The 19,399-nt window shown below is 65.7% G+C and overlaps 1 protein-coding gene across 1 annotated transcript; it reads left to right on the forward strand.

Moving 5' to 3' along the window:
- The first annotated feature begins 5,668 nt into the window (after positions 1 to 5,668).
- Positions 5,669 to 10,877, forward strand: LOC142819594 (phospholipase A2 inhibitor and Ly6/PLAUR domain-containing protein-like). The gene is made up of 5 exons (XM_089772338.1): positions 5,669 to 7,484; positions 8,049 to 8,168; positions 9,151 to 9,303; positions 9,531 to 9,674; positions 10,347 to 10,877. Exons 1-5 carry the CDS (start codon positions 7,415 to 7,417, stop codon positions 10,550 to 10,552), a joined length of 693 nt encoding a protein of 230 aa, XP_089628464.1. The 5' UTR covers positions 5,669 to 7,414; the 3' UTR covers positions 10,553 to 10,877.
- Positions 10,878 to 19,399: the final 8,522 nt, after the last annotated feature.

Here is a 19,399-nt window from a genome sequence, read left to right on the forward strand (position 1 = left end):
CGTGCACGGCACAAGGGGGCTCTGATCACAGGGGTCTGGGCCGTGCCAGGCACAAGGAGGGGCCCAGTCTTGTGTAGGGCTGGGCAGCTGCCCGCTCTTTCAGCTGGACCCTAGGAAGAGAGGCAAACCCCCAGGCTCTCTGCTCCGACTCCCCGCTGCGAGGGAGGCCGTGGCAATGCAGTCCAGTGGTTAGTGCACTTTCCCAGGACTCAAGAGCCCCGGTTCAACTTCCTGCTTTGCCCAGACCCCTTTCGGTAAATCACCCATCCTGCCCCTGCCTCAGTTTCCCCATCTGGACAACAGAGCTAGCAGCCCTGCCTTGTGTGCCGGGAGGAAGCAGCAAGGGTGGGGCTAGCGAGTCTGGGGGGGGGGATGCGGTGCGTTGTGCCCCGCCCCTGGGGGAGCTTCCTCCGCTGCCTGGTCCGGACCCCCCTCAAACGGCAACTGTGGGCGGGGGAGGGGCAAGGCTACGTCGCAGACGTGCCCCAGATTTCTCCCTGCTGGGGGTGGGGGCTGGGCGAGCAGCACGGCCGGGTGCTCTGAGAGCCAGGCAGGCCGCCTGCTTCCCAAGTGTCCGTGCCCCGTACAGCCCAGGGGACGGGAGGGACTCGTGGGGGGACTGGAATTCACCCGGCTCAGCTTGGCCAGGGCTTCCCCTTCCCAGGGAGCAGCTGGGGCCAGGCCTCCGCCCCACCCCCCTCTGCCTGCCCCCTCACTCCTCAGCTGCGGGAGGAGGGGTCACTCAATGGGGAGCTGCCCACTGCCCCCCCCCCGCATTCCTATCTCTCCCCAGACCCAGAACCCCCCCACTAAGCCCCTCCCCCTGCGCTCCTGGATCTCCCCCCCATCCTTGCCTTGCCCCGCCCCTTCTCTGGGGCTCCGCCCCGCTCACTCGGAGTCCCCCCCCCTCTACACAGAGGAGTGGCCAGGTCACTGGACTCATTTACTGCCCCCAGGGTAAATCCAGAGTCACTCCCCTGGACTGCTGCTCCTGTTTACACCGGATACAAAGCTGGCCCCTGGGGATCGCCCCTCATCAGGGAAGGGGGCAGCTGGCGGGGGGGGGGGGGGGCTTTGGAGACGGTCCCAGGTGGTCTGGCCTGGCGCCTGCCACCTATTTCAGCAGCCCCTGAGCGGGGCAGGTTTGCAAACACTGGGGGGCTGAGCCGGCTGCCTGGCCTGTCCGTGGCTTTGTGGGTTGCCCGGCCAGCTAGTCAGTGGCTCTTTGCCCCCCCCGGGCCTCGCCACGGCCCCTCTGCTGCCCCCCAGAGACCCCAGGGACGAGAGCCTGCAGCCGACCGGGCAAACCTGCCGTCCTGGTTCGTGGCCTCTTGGAACGACGCCCCCAGGCTGCCCGCGCCCTCGGCACGCTGCCCCGCTGGCTGGAGCCGCACCGAGCGCCCGACTGGCTCTCCAGCCCCCGAGGCCTCGCCCGCAGCTCCCCGCCCGGGAGGGGCCGGAACAAAGCAGGGTTGGCCAGTAGCGAGGAGCCGGCAGGCTGGTGGCTCGGAGCCTGGTGCCAGGGTCCCGCTGGGAGAACCGTCCCAGCCTGGCCGGGTGACCTTGGGGCAACCACATCCCCCCGTTGTTTAGTGGGTTGGCGCAGGGAGAGATCGCGGGGCTCTCGGACCGGAGGGAGGGCGCTAGGGCTCTGCCCCCGTGTTTTTGGCTGGTTCTGGGGGGGGCCTGTGTTCACCCTTGTGCATCCACTGGTCTCTTTGTTGTGCTTCACGTGACTCCTGCGCACCTGGGCTGCTCTGCAGTGACTCTGTGTGTGTGTGTGTGTGTGTGTGTCTGTGTGTGTGTGTCTGTGTGTGTGTGTGCATGCGTGTGTCTCTGTGTGTGTCTGTGTGTGTGTGTCTGTGTGTGTGTGTGCATGCGTGTGTCTCTGTGTGTGTCTGTGTGTGTGTGCGCGTGCGTGTGTCTGTGTGTGTGCATGCATGAGCATGTGTGTCTGTGTGTGCGTGCGTGTGTCTCTGTGTGTGTGTGTGCATGTCTGTGTGCGCGCGTATGTGCATGTGTGTCTCTGTGTGTGCGTGTGTCTGTGTGCATGCCTGTGTCTCTGCATGTGTGTGTCTGTGTGTGTGTTGAGGGGGAAATCTCACTCCCCTGGGGTACAGAGCCCCCAGAAGGGTTCGAGGCCGGAGGTCAAATCAAATCAGTGAGGCAGGAGAGAAACCTAGAAGGAAAAACTTTATGATGCCTGCATGCAGGCTGGCACACCAAGAGTGAAGCAGCAGCCATGAGAGACAGATTCAGGTTTCCTATACACAGGATGCTTAGACAGCTCAGTTGTGGATTGTTCTTCTTTAACATCTCAAAGTCTCAGCAGAAGTACTTTGAGACTTCTGTTCACCCCAGGAGAGCTAGAAGTAAGTTTTTACAGTACACAAAGCCACATGAGAACTTGAGTGGAGGAGTCTACAAAGCAAACTGTGACAAAGATCAGAGTTTACATGACACATTGTGACAGACTAGGAGTCTCCATGAAGTTGAGGTAGGAGGCATTGGAAGGGTCTTTGATTAGAGTTAATTTGATTTCTCTCTGTTACAGGGAGAGAGGCCTGGAAAACTTTTAACCCTGACAGCAGTTTTCTTTCGGAGAGTTTTGATTTCTGCACAGTCCCCCCTTAGACACAATTGGAGTTATTTGATTTTTTTCTCCCACAGTGTGTGAGTGTCTCTGTGCGTGCGTGTGTCTGTGTGCGTGTCTGTGTGTGCATGCCTGTGTCTCTGCGTGTGTGTGTCTGTGTGTGCATGCCTGTGTCTCTGCGTGTGTGTGTCTGTGTGCGTGTGTCTGTGTGTGCATGCCTGTCTCTGCGTGTGTGTGTCTGTGTGTGTGTGTGTGTGCATGTCTGACTGTGTGTGCGCGTATGTGCATGTGTGTCTCTGTGTGTGCGTGTGTCTGTGTGTGCGTGTCTGTGTCTCTGCGTGTGTGTGTCTGTGTGTGTGAGTGTCTCTGTGCGTGCTTGTGTGTCTGTGTGTGCGTGTCTGTGTGTGTGTGCGTGTGCAGTGCCCAGCGGAGGACGGGGTCCAGCCACACAAGGGGCAGGAGCTGATGTTTGGGGGGGGGGAGAACTGCCTGTTACACTGATGGGCAAACGGCACCTCGCACCAGGGGGGGGGGGGGTCTCTGTGCGGGGGGCAGAGCGGTGGCCGGCGGGAACGGAGCGGTTCCAGCCCTGGCGGTTGCCGGCCACGCGAGGGCAGAGAAGAAGGTGCCGACAGTCTGACGGGCCGGAGGGGCCGGACCCGCCTCCCCGCTCCGCGGTTTGCTGCTGCCTGTTAAGCCAGGGAGCGAACCTGGCCGGGGCCGTGTGGGAATCCGGGGCCCGCGGGGCCCCAAACCCGCCGGTAGCTGCGGATACCCCGGCTCCGCACCGCAGCCCAGAGGGAAGCGAAGACGAGCCCGTCGCAGCAGCTTGGAAGGAGCTGGCGGACTCTGAATTTCAGGGGCTGTTCCCTGGCGCCCCGCGGCCTGCCCAGCGACGCTACTGACACCTCTATTAACGGAGGCCCTGCTCGCCCTCCCGAAGGCCGTTGCTATTGCGATCTCCATGGAACTGGCCCCACGGGGGGCACGATACCTCCGTGTGTCCCACGAACCTGCCCACCCAGCAGCGGGGAGCCAGGGGAGCGGGGGCTAGTGGTTAGAGCTCAGCCCACCCGGCTGCTCCTCCGTCCCCTCCTACCATGGTGGCTACAGAAGACACGGGTCTCGCCGACGTATTAGAGCAACGCGCCGCTCTTCAGTGCGGCTCTGGGAAGTACGAGGGGCAGCACCATGAAACCGAGCATGAAGCTGGCAGGCAGCCACGCTCCCCGAAGGCCAGGACGGTGCCGTGGGCCATCAGGCCACGAGCTGAAGCGGGCCTGGAGCGTTAGTCCTAAAGCCGGACACCCGCCGCCAGGGCCCTCGCCGACCCCTCCAATGCTGAAGGCAGTCGGTTCCAGGCGGACTTGCGGAGATCGGAAGGTTGCTGCTTGCCCGGTGTTGCCTGCCGAGCAATCCCCCTTCCCCGCATCGATGGCGTGTCTGCGCGCCTGGCGGGGACACAGGTTCAGAGCGTGGTTACAGATGCCCCTTGTGAGGCCACAGAAAATTGGGCCTAGGGCGGTTATGCTAAGACAGACCGAGAAGAGTCCAGCAAAGGGTTCTGGGGAGTCCCTGAACAGCACTGGAGACATGAGTTGAGCAAGGGCATGAGAGAAGCGACCAGCTGCAGTTTTGTACTTCCTGAGCTGAACAGCTTGCTTAAGACACTGCTAAGAAAACTTCCTGTCTCCTCGTCCGGTCCTTGCTTTCTGTCTGACTAAGAAAGGTGCTGATGTATCAAGGCACCGTGTACCGTTGGCAAGGTGTGCATCCACGCTGGACGTTCCTAACTAACAAAGGGGGCTGGGTTGCTTCAGTGAATAGTCGATGATGCGACGGAACTGTCTATATAACCCCACTTGCTATAGAAATCGGGGGCTGGGTCTCGGAGAGACGGGCTGCCCTCTATTGGCGTGTGCACTCTTCAATAAAGAGCGCGTGATTGGACCTTGCTGGTGTTGCCTGTCTCTTTGCGGTCAGACAACGAACGGACGCCGTCTGGGTTCGAGTCCCCGACACCGTCGAGAAGTCCCAGGAGCTGTCGACTATTGTGACGCGTACACGTGACCGTCGTGACCGTCGCTCTCCTCGGAATAACGGCTGCCCGGCTGTGTCCCCGAGGGCGCCAGGCCAGGGCTTCTGGGGCTTGCCAGGGGTCCAGCGCGATCTTGACGACATCCCACTCACAGGCAGGAAGGAGGCGGATCGCCTCGAGAACTTGGAGGCTCCCCTACAAAGACAGGGAGAGCACGGCCCACGAGTCCCGTCAGTCGGCTTCGCTTGTTCCTAGGACCATTGAACTACAATGGAACGTTTCTCCTACAGTTCGCCACACTGCTAAAGCCACAGTGTGAGCTCCTTGGCCAGAGCGGGGCTGGGACGTGGGCTGACGCCTGCGCCGTTGCATTTAACCAGGGTCATTGTGCACAGGGCCGGCGGAGGCAGGGGTGAGCCGGGCAGCTGCCCAGGGCGCCAACCGATGGGGGACACCTGATGGCAGCTGTAAGGGGCTGTCCAGGCTGCAGAGGGCCTCCTCGGGCTCTCACACGTGGATCAGCTGTTGCCAGGTTCTGCCTGCCCCCAGGACACGTCTCCGGCGGAGTTGCCTGACTCCCCACTGCCGGGGAGCTACGCGTCACGACACCTGCTCCTGACTCTCCTCCTCCACCCCTGCCTCGGCAAACAAACCCCTCCCTGAGCCGCCGATCCCACAGCCTCACCTGGTCGTGCTTTGAGCCCCGAGCCCACTGCCCGGCCCGCACCCCCAACCCCTTCGGGGCCAGAACGCCAGACGCCCGCACCCCCAAGCCCTTCGGGGCCAGAACGCCAGACGCCCGCACCCCCAACCCCTTCAGGGCCAGAACGCCAGACGCCTGCACCCCCAACCCCTTCGGGGCCAGACGCCCGCACCCCCAACCCCTTCGGGGCCAGAACGCCAGACGCCCGCATCCCCACCCCCTTTGAGGCCAGAACGCCAGACGCCTGCACCCCCAACCCCTTCGGGGCCAGACGCCCGCACCCCCAACCGCTTCGGGGCCAGAACGCCAGAATCCCCACCCCCTTTGGGGCCAGAACGCCAGACGCCTGCACCCCCAATCCCTTGGGGGCCAGAACGCCAGACGCCCGCACCCCCAACCCCTTCGGGGCCAGAACGCCAGATGCCCGCACCCCCAACCCCTTGGGGGCCAGAACGCCAGACGCCCGCACCCCCAACCCCTTTGGGGGCCAGAACGCCAGACGCCCGCACCCCCAACCCCTTTGGGGGCCAGAACGCCAGACGCCCGCACCCCCAACCCCTTCGGGGCCAGAACGCCAGACGCCCGCACCCCCAACCCCTTCGGGGCCAGAACGCCAGACGCCCGCACCCCCAACCCCTTCGGGGCCAGAACGCCAGACGCCCGCACCCCCAACCCCTTGGGGGCCAGAACGCCAGACGCCCGCACCCCCAACCCCTTCGGGGCCAGAACACCAGACGCCCGCACCCCCAACCCCTTGGGGGCCAGAACGCCAGACGCCCGCACCCCCAACCCCTTTGGGGCCAGAACGCCAGACGCCCGCACCCCCAACCCCTTTGGGGCCAGAACGCCAGACGCCCGCCGTAACCCCCCTCCAGAATGGCGGCTCCTCAGCGGCCGGACCTTTAGATCAGGCGAACCCACAGGCGGGGCAAACTAGCCCCGGGGTCGCGGGGGTTGGGGCAGTCTGCCCTCCTCCCCAGGGCAGTGTGTGTTCGATTTAAGGGACACTTTTGGGGGGGGGCAGTGATCGATCGTGTTGCTATAGTAACCGAGTTAGGTTCTCAGCCCCGCCGGTTGTGGCTGGTTCTCGCTAGTTCTGTGTTATGGGATCAAGTGGACGCTTGCAACAGCTGCCACTCTGTGTGCCAAGCGATTTCGCCCTCCTCTCGGTATCACCAAAGGCTAGAACCCCCTCCGTGCCTCAGTTTCCCCACTTGCCCACTGTCAGCGCTCACTGGGAAGCTTTGGGCGCAGGGGCTGTGTAATGTGGCCAGGCCTGGCAAGACCAGCTGCCGGTCTCTCCATCCCCAAGCGCGCCCATCTCCATCTGTCCAGGCCTCCCACGCACGCCTGGGCCACCTGGAGCCTGTTGACGGGTCCTACACCTCATCGGACTGGGAGTTAACCCCCTGCTGAGAGGAACCGAGCAGCTCCTCCCTCCACGGCAAGGGGCCCGGGCGCCAATGCAGATCCTACCCAGGTTTTCGCCTTTCCCCCCAACCACAAAGGCAAGGCCAGAATTCCCGCTTCTGTGGTTGAAGAGGAAACCTGCGATCTGGACTTAGCCCCTCAGCCGGGGTCCTAGGCAGGGACGTGGCATAAAACTCAGCTCAGATGGCACCTGGACGTTTACTTAATCCCTTGTGCTAGCTGTAAAACGCCTCATAAAGGCAGCATCGCGCCCCGACTGCCCTGCCTCTGTTTACCCGGCTGTTCTCCCTTTACTGCCCCACCCCACAGCAATTCAGCCCGAGTGCAAATAACCCCCCAGCTCCTTGGATCTGCCCAGACCGGCCCCTCCCCGCATGGCCCTGCCTCACGGGGAGGGGGTGCACTGAACCCTGGGAGGGGACAGCCATACAAGGGCCATGCAGCAGGGCTGCAGAACCGGGAAGCCCGCCGCCCTTTGGCACCATGTGCTGCTGAGAATGGGGCAGTAAAAGGCCCTTATCACACCCAGCTCCTCTCCCCGCCCTGCCAAACAAGGGTATTGTCACTGCCTGCGTTTCCTGCATCCCAGCGCCGCGCATAAATCTCCCAGCGCGGAGCGGGCGGCATCAGAGACACCCGCCCGCCCGCCATGCACGCCCCACTCGCCCTCGGCCTGCTCGCTGCGCTCCTGGCTGCGGCTGCCGCTCAGGGGACACCAGGTACCTCTCCGGCTCCCAGGGGGCTGCGGGGCCCACCTGGGGCACCCACTCCAGGACCGGCGGTGCCGCGGGAGTGTGTCGGGGAGGGTGGGTCACTGGAGAGAAGGACGTGGGGCGAGGGGAGGACGGGCAGGTGGGGATGGGGCGGATAGATGGACGGATGGACAGACACAGGTGGGAATGGGGCGGATGGATGGACAGACGGACACGCAGGTGGGAAAGGGGCGGATGGATGGACAGACGGACACACAGGTGAGAATGGGGCAGATAGATGGACGGATGGACACACAGGTGGGAATGGGGCGGATGGACGGACAGAAAGACAGATGAGAGCAAAGGGGGTGAAGTGTCCGATGGAATTCGGGCTGGTGGGCGTGTCGAGGTGAGTGGACAGACGGACGGATGGACAGACAGATTGACTGAGGGCTGGTGGGCCTGTCGGGGGAGTCGATGGATATGGGCCAGGAGCCCCCAGCTGGCAATACCCCCTCCCCCGGCCCTGGGCCTGCGGGGGCGAGGCGGAAGGGGGAGGGGGAGAGATAATGATTGTTTTTGCTTCTCCAGCAACCAAATGTTACCAGTGCAAGAGCCGTGGTGGAGGTGGATGCTCCGGTGGGTCCCAGCCCTGCAGCTTAACGCAAGAAGCCTGCCTCAGCGTCTGGGAAGCAAACACGCTGGAGAAAGGTGGGTGGGGTCAGCGCCCTCTCTCCCTTCCCGCCCTGTGCGGAATACAGTCTGTTCTCCGCGCGGATGTGCACTGCCGGTAGAGACACGCGGCCGGCTGTGGGCGCTTTGCTACTCAGCCTGTATCTCTCCTGGGTGGCCGCTGCTCATGCTGGCAGGGGACACCAGAGTCGGTGACTTTCCACCATCCCTCTGCTTAGCTGGCTGCAGGCACACACCTGGGCTCCTGTCCCCGGCCTGCCAGCCGCCCTGCGGGACCCTCGCCTAGGCTCAGGGCTTCATAGGTATTTGATCCACGAGGGTTAGGATCCTGCCTCAGTTTCCCCACTTGCCCGATGAGGTGGGCGACAGCCCTGGCCCCCACCCGTGGCAATATGTGAGAGATAAGGAGGGGTTCAGAGGCCCCGGTGCTGGGCACCAGACGGGTACAGTTCACGGCTGCAGGAAGTCCAGGGGCGAGCCCTGCAAATCCCCAGATAATTGCTGTATCTCTGCGGTCCACGGGCGTGGCTGTGGGTAGAGACGTATCCGCGTGGGGCTGTAGTTACGGGAGGGCCCTGCGGCGTCTGACGGGGAGTCACACAGAGACGACTGTAGACGCTGCGTTACCCTGGGAGAGGCTGTGAACATCACCCGTCCGGCTAGCCCCAGTGTCCGGCCGCCAGGCAGACCCGGCCCAGTTTCCAAGCCGCCTTCCTCTGACTTTGCCTCTCTGCAGCCTTTGATCCTCGCGCAGGAAAAGGTTTCCCCGGCAGCGCGGCTGGGACGCCCCTCCCCGGCCCAAGCCGTCTGCCTTCCGCTTGGTCAAACAGTGATTCCGACCACTAGGCCGACCTGCCTCATGGGCCAGGTTGGAGAAATGCCCCGTACAGGGGGCAGATCACCAGGAGAGGCCCAAACGGCCTGGGCCTCCAGGCATCGCAGCCCGGGGGAGCTGGTTCCATTGGTCATTCATTTCGGTGACTGTTTTGCTTGTAACCAGAACGTAAGGAAAACACGGGCACCTTCTACTCCTGCATCCCCTCCGGAGTCAGCGCCAGGAACATCTCGCTCTTCTTCGGGACTGGGCTCTACCTGCACGTTCAGTCCCAGGTCTGCACGGCCGACGGCTGCAACAGCGACATCCAGCCAACGTGTGCGTGTCTGTCCCTCCTCCCTCCCCGCGTCCTCCCTGGGCCGCCCTCACCCCCGGCCTCACGCTGGGGAGGGTGGAGTCCCCCCTCGGGCCCTGGTCTCGACGGGGGGGGAGCCCTCGTGGCTGTTGCTGCGCTAGGAGGAATCGGCGCCAATGTAGAACAAGATTTTCCTTAGTGCCTCCTGCCGGCTCTAACACTCCCCCCCGCCCCCCCCCGGGCTTTGCAGGGCCGGTCATTAACACTGTCTACACCGGCGGCCGGTGCCCGGCCTGCTTTGCCCCCGGGCGGGACAGCTGCTCCATCAACGAGACCCTGCAGTGCGAGGGCCGCGCTAACCGGTGCATCTCCATCAGCGGGAGGATCTCGGAGGGTGAGTCTGCCCTGAGCCCTTCCGGCCCCGGCTCGCCGGCCCCACCTGCCAAAGGAGGAACCGGGACCCCCATTTCCACTGTGTGCCAGGCCCTGCAGCCCCGACCCAGCTCCGTGCGGGGCTCAGCCCCAGACTCCGGCTGAGGCCAGGGCCTCGTGTCCTACCCTGGAGCCGTGCCATGCCCCGTACCCCCAAGCCAGCTTCCCCGTCCCTGAGGGCTCGGCTCTCGCTCATGTTTAAGCCCAAACCTGCCCCATCCACCCACAGAGCTGCCTGCTCCTGGCCTGAACTGGGGAGCTCACCCCCCTGCCGGCAGGAGGGACATGGCTACAGCTCGGTGCTGGCCCCTGCTCTTCCACACTCCTTGGGACGTGCATGGCCCAGCCCTGCAGCCTCCCAGCTTCCTGCTAGCCCCCATGAGCCAGCCACAGCAATCAGACGTGGTAGAAGGACAAGGGATGTCCAGAATGTTTCATGCAGCCAGCTGCTGCCCAGGGGCTGAGGCACATTCTTGGTTGCTCGCCAGTGTGTTAACTCTGGAACCTACTGACAACCGTGTTAGTTATTCAGTGCGAAAGATTCATGGTGAGGGGGATCCAGGCTGCAGGTGGGAGAGGGGATTGCGCTGGCTCAGCACATCTGGGTCTGATCCACTTGTCTTTCCCTGCACAGATGACATCACCATCCCCTTTGTGGCCAAAGGCTGTGCTACCCCACACGCCTGCAACCTCGAGAAGGGAGTGACTCTGGATTCAGGGGTGTTCTCCTACCAAATAGCTCAGGTTGACTGTTACTTTCCCAGTGGCACTGAGCCAGCCCGGGACCCCTTGGTCCTGGCCAGTCTGGCTGGGCTCCTGGCCGTGAAAGTCCTCTCCTGACCCCCCTCTGTGCTCCTCGCTCTGGCTGGGGAGCGCGCCTGGCCCTGCCCCCCCGGGGGAGATGCTCCTGTCCCCAGCTGTGCCCGCTGCAGCTGCAGGGGCCATGGAGAGCGCGTCCCACCGGGCCCCACACTGCTGTGATGAAGTCGGGGGTTGTCCCCTCTCCCTGGGGCAGCCGGACCCCCTCCTCCCTGCCCCCCCCCCCCCCCCCAGAGCAGGGATTTCCAGGAGGAAAAGCAGCAATGAATTGAGTGAAGGACCGGAGCGAGGCCGGGGAATCTAGAGACTCTACGGAGGAAATAAATCAACTCGGCTCGTAAACACCGTGTCTGCGTCCCCGTGCGAGCCCCCGCGCAGCGCGCACCAGCCACGTACTGCCAGTTCGTACCGCCAGCCATCGCCCGGCTGCGCTGAGGTTCCCACGCCCCAGGGGCATGCCGAGCCCGGCCGGAGAGCCACTGATCTGCGCTGACACCGGGCGCACTGGCCCCCGTACCCCCGGGCATCACCCCATCAGCCGGCGTCACCCTGGGGGCGGGGAAGCCTCCCACGTCTGGGCCCGCAGGACGTCACGGGTCATGTCCCCGAGCTGCCAGGGACATGGATGGCTCAAGAAGGGGGGAGCCTCAGCCCCAGATCTGCTAATAAGGGCTGAGACCCAGGAGGGGGGGCTGAGGGGTCTCCCCAGAGGGCCCGGGGGTCGCAGGGTCTCCAGTGAGGCTCGCTATCAGAGCTCTGTCTGTCCCAGCCCTTGGGGACGGCCGGGAGCAGCCGGTCCCCCCAGGGCAGGTGTGGGGGCAGAGAAAAGGGACCCATATGCCGATCCCCAGTGCCGGGAAGGGACACAGGCTGGGGGGGGTGGGTGATAATTCTCCCCTGACCCTCGTGTTTTGGGCCTTGGATTTGGCCAGCGCCGGGTGGGTCAGGCAGCATCAGGACCACCCCTCGAGGGATCCACCTTCCGCCCGGGACGTCAGGCTCCTGGCTCAGTGATCCGGGGGGAGGAGAACGCCCCAGAGAGGCGCCTCCTCGTGCCCATGGATGTGCCCCGACCCCCCGCCATGCCCCAGGGGAGGCTCACACAAGGGAGCCCTGCAGCAAAGCCACAGGGAGCCGAGGGCCAGCCAGGTACTGGGGTACCACCCTGCCCCCCTCGAGCTGCTGGGCACAGTGCTGTGCCAGGGAGCAGCAGCCACCCCTGCGGGCCATGCCCCCCCCCCGCCACCCTGCCGGGTCTCTGGGAGGGGGCAGCCCCAGCCGGCACAGAGCCGAGCCGCCGGCGGGCGCAGCAGCGGGCGAGGGAGCCGGGGGCAGGGCTGGGCACGTGGCCCCCTCCCTGGGGGGGCTGCAGGCGGGTCCCTGGGCCCAGCCGCCAGTGGCGTTGCCGTGGCGACAGGGGTGAACCAGGGTTCCAGCCTCGCCGTTCTGAGGAGCACGCCCCCCCCCCAGCCGGGACTGGGACCCAGGAGTCCCCCCTCCCCCACACTCCTCCAAGGGGCCCTTTACTTCTGGTCCAGCCAGCCCCTGCTCTGAGCCCGGCCCCAGAACTGGGGAAGGAACCCAAGAACCCCGAGCTCTGAGCACTAGGCTCCACTGCCCTCCCAGCACCCAGGCATCGCAGCCCCACCCCCTCCCCAGGCCAGGCGCAGGGGGTGGAGGCCGGCGGGGCTCCCGGGGGGTGCAGGGCTGGTGGGGGGGGGGGGCTGGGAGTCACCCAGACAGGCAGGTGGGAACAGGCTGTGGGACGGGAGCGGTGGGGGATGCCCCTGGGGGTTCACTTTGCAGCACGAGGGCTGGGAAAGACCCGTGTCCGGGCCCTGCGGGATGTCACGGGACAGGCCGGCTGCCCCTTCCCCTGCCCCACAGCCGCCATCGCGCCGGGCACAGCAGCAGCCGCCTGGCACCACGCGGGCTCCCCTGCCCCTGGGCCTGCTGCCCGCTCTCCTGGCCACGGGTGAGTCCCAGGCCGACCCGGCGGGGGGCAGGGAACGGGGTCTGGGTCCGCACGGCCCATGCCAGGGGCTGGCCAGGGGGCTGTGTCACGCGGGGGGATGGGCCGGAATCTGAGTCCATCCCTCCATCTCCCTCTTGGGGCTGCCCCACAGAGAGCAGGGAAGGGCTGGAAATCGGGGGGGGGGGGGGATTGTCTGGAGCAAGGACTGTCCCCATGCCCCTTGTGACCCTCCTGGGCTCTGGCTGTAGAGGGGCAGTGGGGTGGGGGGGGCAGAGCAGAGACTCACAAGGGGGCGATGGGGGCCAGGCCGACAGGCGGGGGGGGGGGGTTCCTGGGCTGGATTAAAAGCTTCATAACCCCCCCCCCCCACGTGACACTGGCTGAGTCCCACGCGCTGGAGACCAGGGCTGCTGTTCCCTCTGGAGGGGGGCCCGGGGCCCGGAGTAAGGGGGCTCAGAGGGGGCCTGAGAGGAGCTGAGACCCGAAGGGGGGTTCCCGGTCCCGGCTCTGCACCAGCCCTGGGGGTCTAGGGAGCGACCGGAGGCAGGAACCCGGGTCACGTGGCTGCCTGCGCAGCGCGCCCCTCGATCCATCAAAGCTGCTGTCTGCCTCAGTTTCCCTGTTCTTCAGTGGGGCAGAGGAAAGTTTGGACCTTCCTGAGTGATGAGATCGCGGCCCATCCCCCCGCGTGACCCACAGCCCCCTGGCCAGCCCCTGACATGGGCGGGGGGGCGCTCGACGTCACTCTGAGAGGCGGAGGCCTCAGACCGCACGTGGGGGGGCGGGGGCTCCCCCCACCGCCAGGAGCAAGCCCCGGCCCCGAGCTGCCTGCGGGGGGGGCAGGCGGGTTCCCAGCCCCGCTGCAGACAGAAGGCGCCGGCAGCCCAGGGGCGGCTCCTCGGTCCGGACACCCGCAGGCCTGGCCCCGGGCGGGAGGGGGACGGGGCCGAATCACGGCCGGGGGGGGGGGGGTCTCTCGCATCTTCCTCCTCACGAGGCGGCCCGGCTGGGAGCAGCTCCCACGGCGCCTCCTCCTGGCTCCCGCCGGTATCGCAGACAAGCTGCGGGGGGGCGCGGGGCGGGGGGGTGCACTGAGAGGGGCAGGGCAGGGGGTGCAGTGAGCAGGATGGGTCAGGGGGCTGGGGGGTGTACTGAGCGGGGTGGGGGTGCACAGGGCAGGGCCAGGGGGTGCACGGGACAGGGCTAGGGGGTGCACTGAGTAGGGCAGGGGATGAAGTGAGGGGGGGGGGCAGGGGGTGTACTGGGCGGGGCAGGAGACCGGAGGTGTATGAGGCAGGGCCAGGGGTGCACTGAGTAGGGTAGGGGGTACAATGCACGGGGCAGCGCCGGGTGGGTGCAGTGAGCAGGATGGGTCAGGGGGCTGGGGGGTGTACTGAGCAGAGCGGGGTGGGGGTGCACGGGGCAGGGCTAGGGGGTGCAGTGAGCGGGGAGGTGGGGGGTGCACTGAGTAGGGCAGGGGATGAAGTGAGCGGGGGGGGCAGGGGGTGTACTGGGCGGGGCAGGAGACCGGAGGTGTATGAGGCAGGGCCAGGGGTGCACTGAGTAGGGTAGGGGGTACAGTGCACAGGGCAGCGCGGGGGGGGGGGTGCACTGAGTGGGGCTTTTCCCACCCTCCAGGCGGCGCGCTGCTCTGCCGGGTGTGCCAGTCCCCGGGCGAATGGTGCTGCGGCCCTGCAGCCCTGTGTCCCTGGGAAGGGGCCTGCGTCATTCCGACGGTGCATTTCAGCCAGGGTGAGTTAAACCGGATTCCTGCCGAGCGGTGCTGCCGTCCTTCCAGAGGCAGGGACAGAAGCCAGCGGGCCTGGCTCCCGGCCCCCTGCTCTAACCACTAGGCCCGACGCCTCTGGCACTGCAGCTGCTCAGCCTGGCACTCTCAGGTGTAGCTGGGGCCGGGGTGGGCCCATGGCAGCGGGTGCCTGGGGATTGGAGCCGGTGGGAGGGAGGGAGGGTTCTGTGGGGGAGGAGATCAGAGATCAGACGGGTACAGGGGGGAGCTTAGACGTGATTCTCGGTTTCTCTCCCCCAGGGGCAAACAGCAAAGTCCTGCCTGGAGCCTGAGAACTGCCCGCCCACCCCCTTAACTCTGACCCTCAGCACCACCCCACCCTGCGGGGGAGCAGCGCCTGCTGCCGGGCCGTCCCAGGTGTGTGCTCTCCCCACGCCTGCATGGAGACTCCCCGCCCCTTGCAGGGGTCTCTGGGGGAAGGCAGGAGACAAAGGGCGGGTCACGGGGGGGGGGAAGTGCCCCAGGGGCCCGATCCTGCCCCCCCCTGTCACAGGGTGGGGAGCTGGCTGAGCGAGGCTGCTGCTGGCGGGCGGGTGGGAAGCCCCGTGCGGGTCGGGGGGGCCCGGCTCATGTCTCTCTCCCCCGGCCGGGCGAGCTCACCCAGAGGAAGGCGGCCGCCGGCTGGAAGAGGGTGGGGTGCAGCGGTACGCCCAGGGCGTGGTGGATGTGCTGAGCCGGGCCGAGTGCTACCCGGCTCCCCAGGCGTCCTGAGTCCCCCACCCCATAACCCACCTGACCCCCCTCCCTTCAGAAAGCCGGGGACAGAGCCCAGGCGTGCAGGCTCCCAGTCCTCACTGCTCCAACCACTAGACCCCACTCCTCTTCCAGGGGCAGGCAGGGAACCCAGGCGGATTGTTCCCCAGCACGATGAGCGTCCCACCGACACCCCCTTCCTGCTCTCTGGGACCCCCCGCCTGTCCTGCTGGGCCAGCCCCTCTGCTCTCCCCCAGGCCCGGCACTGGGTCCCCCCCCAGTGCAGACACTGAACCAGCTCAGCGCTGGGAGGGCTCAGTCCTAAGGACTCAACTCAGTAACCCCCCTCCAAGCACGAACTACCCCCCTTTGGGTGAGTGTTTGCACCCGGGTTCTGGTGCCTTTGCTGCAGGGACTCCCCTGCCCTCCCCTGGGGCATTGGGCCAGTCCGTGGGCAGGAGGAGGAGCCTCTCTGGAGCGTTCTCCTCCCCCCGGATCACTGAGCCAGGAGCCGGATGTCGGTGAGGGAAGGTGGATCCCTCGAGGGGGGTGCCGATGCTGCGCGACCCACCCGGCGCTGGCTGAATCCAAGGCCCAGAAACATGAGGCTCAGGGGGAGAATTGTACCCCCCCCCCCGCCAGCTGGTCCCCCTCCTGGGGGAAGGGGGCTGGGACTGACCCAGGGCAGACTCAGCACCATGGCTCCTCCGGCCGCAGTCCTGGCAATTAGCTTGTTTCGCTCGCTGGGCGCCCTCTGGCTGGGGTCCTCCGGCAGGGCCCACTCCAACCTCTAAGCCCCCTTCCCCGGGGGGGGGCATTGGGGTTTTCCTGCTTGCCCTCCAGGCATCTCCCCTCCCCAGGGCACCCAGCTCCCCTGTCCCCACCTGGCCTCGGTGACCCACGGCCAGTCTCCATCTCGCCCCTGCCTCTGGGGCAAACTGCAGCCTGAAATGGCCACTCAGCACTGGCAAAGGGGGGTGGATCTGCTGCCCCTGCCCACCCTGGCTGCCTCTCTGCAGCCCTAGTAACCTGGGAGCCTCCCCTGCCCTGGCAGCCAGGTCCCTCCTGCTCTCTGTGCAGAGCAGCCCTCAGTTTCCCTCCGCCCCGGAGCCCTTCTCTCTACAGCCCCCGGCTGGGCCCCCCTTAGCCAGAGCTGCCTCCGCTGGGGCTTCGCGCTCAGCCCTCACTCAGGGCTGGGTTGGGCCCTTAAAGGGCCAGCGCAGGGCAAACGCCCTGTCCCAGGGACCCCCCCAGGCACCTGCCCCCGTTGCACAGCCGTGAGCCGGTCTCTCTGGGATTTCCCTTCACACCTGGACCACCTGTCTGTGAACTCACCCGCCGGCCTCCCCACGCTGTGCAGACCCTCTGGCTTCCAGTCCTTCAGCCACAGCCTCAGGTTGGAGGGGGGGGGGGGCAGGTTTCCTACAGCTACTCTGGGACCATCAGCTTAACCAGGTCCCCTGCGGTCTGGGCCCCAGCCCCAGTGTTGCATCAGGCAGGAGGCCAGGTCTCCCCAGGGCCCTTCTGCGCATCCTGGAACCTCTTCCTGTGCGCCTCTGGGCTCAGCCCGAACTGGTGCAGCAGGGCCCGTCTGACCCATTCGCAGTGCCCCGGTGTCAGGATCAGAAGGGGTGCTCACCGGCACCTGGCAACTAGGTACCTAGCAAAGGTGTTGGCGGGGAGGGGGTCCAGCAGCCAGCCAATAACAACGCAGGTAGGTATTGCAAGATGGGACGGGGGGGTTCTCTCTCTTGTTTGAGCCGTTTCTCCCAGGGACGGGAGACGCTTCGCTCTCCAAGAACAGGCTTCTTGAAATGAGCAAGTAGGGAAAAGTGTAGCTAGTCCGTCAGGGTGCATCGTTCTCCTTGTGCGGGGGTTTGGAAATCGTGTCTGAGCTGGCTGGTTGTTTTTCTCTTTGGTAACCAAGCCTCACAGCCCAGGGACTTTCCCTGAGTCTGTGTCAACTGTGGCTATTTGCCACCCAGCCAATGTACTGCGCTTGCAACAGTAGTTTTGTTTTGATAAGAGTTTTCCTTGTACAGGCAGTCCCTGGGTTACGTACAAGATAGGGACTGTAGGTTTGTTCTTAAGTTGAATCTGTATGTAAGTCGGAACTGGCGTCCAGATTCAGCCGCTGCTGAAACTGAGCTGAAACTGACCGCCAGTTCTGACTTACATACAGAATCAACTTAAGAACCCCAGGCGTCCCCAAGTCAGCTGCTGCTGAAACTGATCAGCAGCTGATTCCAGGAAGCCTGGGGCAGAGCAACTCTGTAGTCAGCGCTGGTCAGTTTCAGCAGCAGCTGACTTGGGGACGCCTGGGGCAGAGCAGCTGGGGTGCTGCTGGGTTGCTCCAGTAGCGCCGCTCCTCGGTGCTACTGGACCAACCCAGCAGCACCCCATCTGCTCTGCCCCAGGCGTCCTGATTCAGCCGCTGCTGAAACTGACCAGCAGCGGCTGAATCAGGACCTGGGGCAGAGCAGCTGGGGTGCTGCCGGGTTGGTCCAGTAGCGCCCAGAGCAGCGCTGCAGGACCAATCGGCAGCGCCCCAGCTGCTCTGCCCCAGGGTCCAAAACAAAAGCCTGGTCTGCTGGGGGGGGGGGCACACTAGCTGCGCCCCCCCCCCCAGCAGACCAGGGACACGGGGAGCAGAGCCGCAGCGGCAGCGGGGTGCCGCGCCTCTGAGGCTTTGCTCTGGCAGTCTCAGAGGCGCGGGACCCCGCCGTGGCTGCAGCTTCAGTCCCGGTGCCTGTGGTCTGCTGGGGACGGTCCAGTAGCGCCAAGGAGCCCAGCAGACCACAGGCACCCGGACTGAAGCGGCAGCAGCGGCGGGTTCCCGCGCTTCTGAGGCTTTGCTCTGGCAAAGCCTCAGAAGCGCGGGAACCCGCCCGGTGCCCCTGGTCTGCTGGAGACGGTCTGCAGCAGACCAGGGGCACCGGAGCAGCTTCTGAACGGGGCTTTCTCGCCCCGGAGCTCGCAGGCAGCAATCCGCCACCTCGACCTCCGGGGCGAGAAAGCCCCGTTCGTAAGTGCGGATCCGCGTAAGTCGGGGACTGCCTGTACTGTGATTCACTGGTGTTGGTCGGTTGTGGGGTGCTTAGGACGCAGAGCTTCGGGACAAGGGCAGAGTCCAGTGTTGTCTATGGATTCCCTCTGGCTGGTTCCCCAGCTGTCAGGAAAAGGGAGGTTGGGGCAGGAGGGAAGAGCTTTGCCTTGGGGAGGGGTTTCCCAGTGATCTCTGCCCTGGAAAAGGGTTTTTTTATATTTCCTTGGAATCTCTTGGGTGGTGGCAGCGCGGAACCAGACTGGGCTGGCTGGCGCTCAGGGGGACTGAGACTGAATGTTTGTCTCTGGGAATCGCAGAGGCAGCTTTTGGGGAGTTTATTCTGGGAGCCGGCCCCCCAGCTCCGCACGCAGGTTGGGGGATGGAGCCGTGACACCCGGTTGCAGCCCCTCCAGCTGCCAAGCCCCCCTGGGGCCGTCTGCTCCAGCAAGGGGACCTGGTGCAGCTGGCAGGCTGGCTCGAAGGAGCTAAGGAATCCGTCCAGGTCCCCTGCATCCTTCCACTGGGACAGCACGAACCTCTCCACGTGACCAGCCTTCCTGGCCCCCCCCACCCCCGCAGCCGGGGCGCCTCGGTTCACCCGTCGCCATGGCAACACCGACCTGCAGCCTCCCCCCCCCCCCCCGCAGGAGCAACCTGCCCTGCTCTGCTGCCCCCTCCGACAGCCCCCTGCAGTGTGTGTGGGGGGGAAAGGGGAGCAAAGGAGGGGGCGGGGCTTCAGACAGGGGTGGGGTCTTGAGTTTTCTGCTGTTAGAGCTGGTCCTGGCAGTGGTGACGGGCGCAGGGCCCCCAGCCCGGCTCTCCCCGGCTCCCCACTGAAAGAGGGGCTGGGCTGTGTGGGGCAGGGCCGGGGACCCGGGGACTCAGGGACAGAGCCCTGGATGAAAAGCCTCCACCCCAGAGCCAGCTGCAACCCAGCACCCTGCCAGGGGTCTGCATACAGCCAGCCCCATCCCACCCCAGAGGGGCTGTGTCCCATTGGGCGAGGCCCCCCCCGTAACCAGCCCCCCCGCCCCAGAGGGACCACGTCCTGCCAGGCAAGGGCCCCCCCCGTAACCAGCCCCCCCGCCCCAGAGGGACCACGTCCTGCCAGGCAAGGGCCCCCCGTATAACCAGCCCCCCCGCCCCAGAGGGACCACGTCCTGCCAGGCAAGGGCCCCCCCGCATAACCAGCCCCCCCGCCCCAGAGGGACCACGTCCTGCCAGGCAAGGGCCCCCCCGCATAACCAGCCCCCCCGCCCCAGAGGGACCACGTCCTGCCAGGCAAGGGCCCCCCCGCATAACCAGCCCCCCCCCCCCAGAGGGGCCCTGTCCCCCCCGTACACAAAC

Source organism: Pelodiscus sinensis, chromosome 22 (genome assembly GCF_052426305.1).
Source record: "Pelodiscus sinensis isolate ZL-2025 chromosome 22, ASM5242630v1, whole genome shotgun sequence".
Classification (NCBI taxonomy): domain Eukaryota; kingdom Metazoa; phylum Chordata; order Testudines; family Trionychidae; genus Pelodiscus; species Pelodiscus sinensis.

Bases quoted from the DNA above. Each gene is read 5' to 3' on its own strand.
- LOC142819594 (XM_089772338.1), top strand. From the start codon at position 7,415: ATGCACGCCCCACTCGCCCTCGGCCTGCTCGCTGCGCTCCTGGCTGCG. The intron at 9,304-9,530 runs GTGCGTGTCTGT...CGGGCTTTGCAG, and splicing joins CAGCGACATCCAGCCAACGT to GGCCGGTCATTAACACTGTC. The intron at 9,675-10,346 runs GTGAGTCTGCCC...TTCCCTGCACAG, and splicing joins CAGCGGGAGGATCTCGGAGG to ATGACATCACCATCCCCTTT.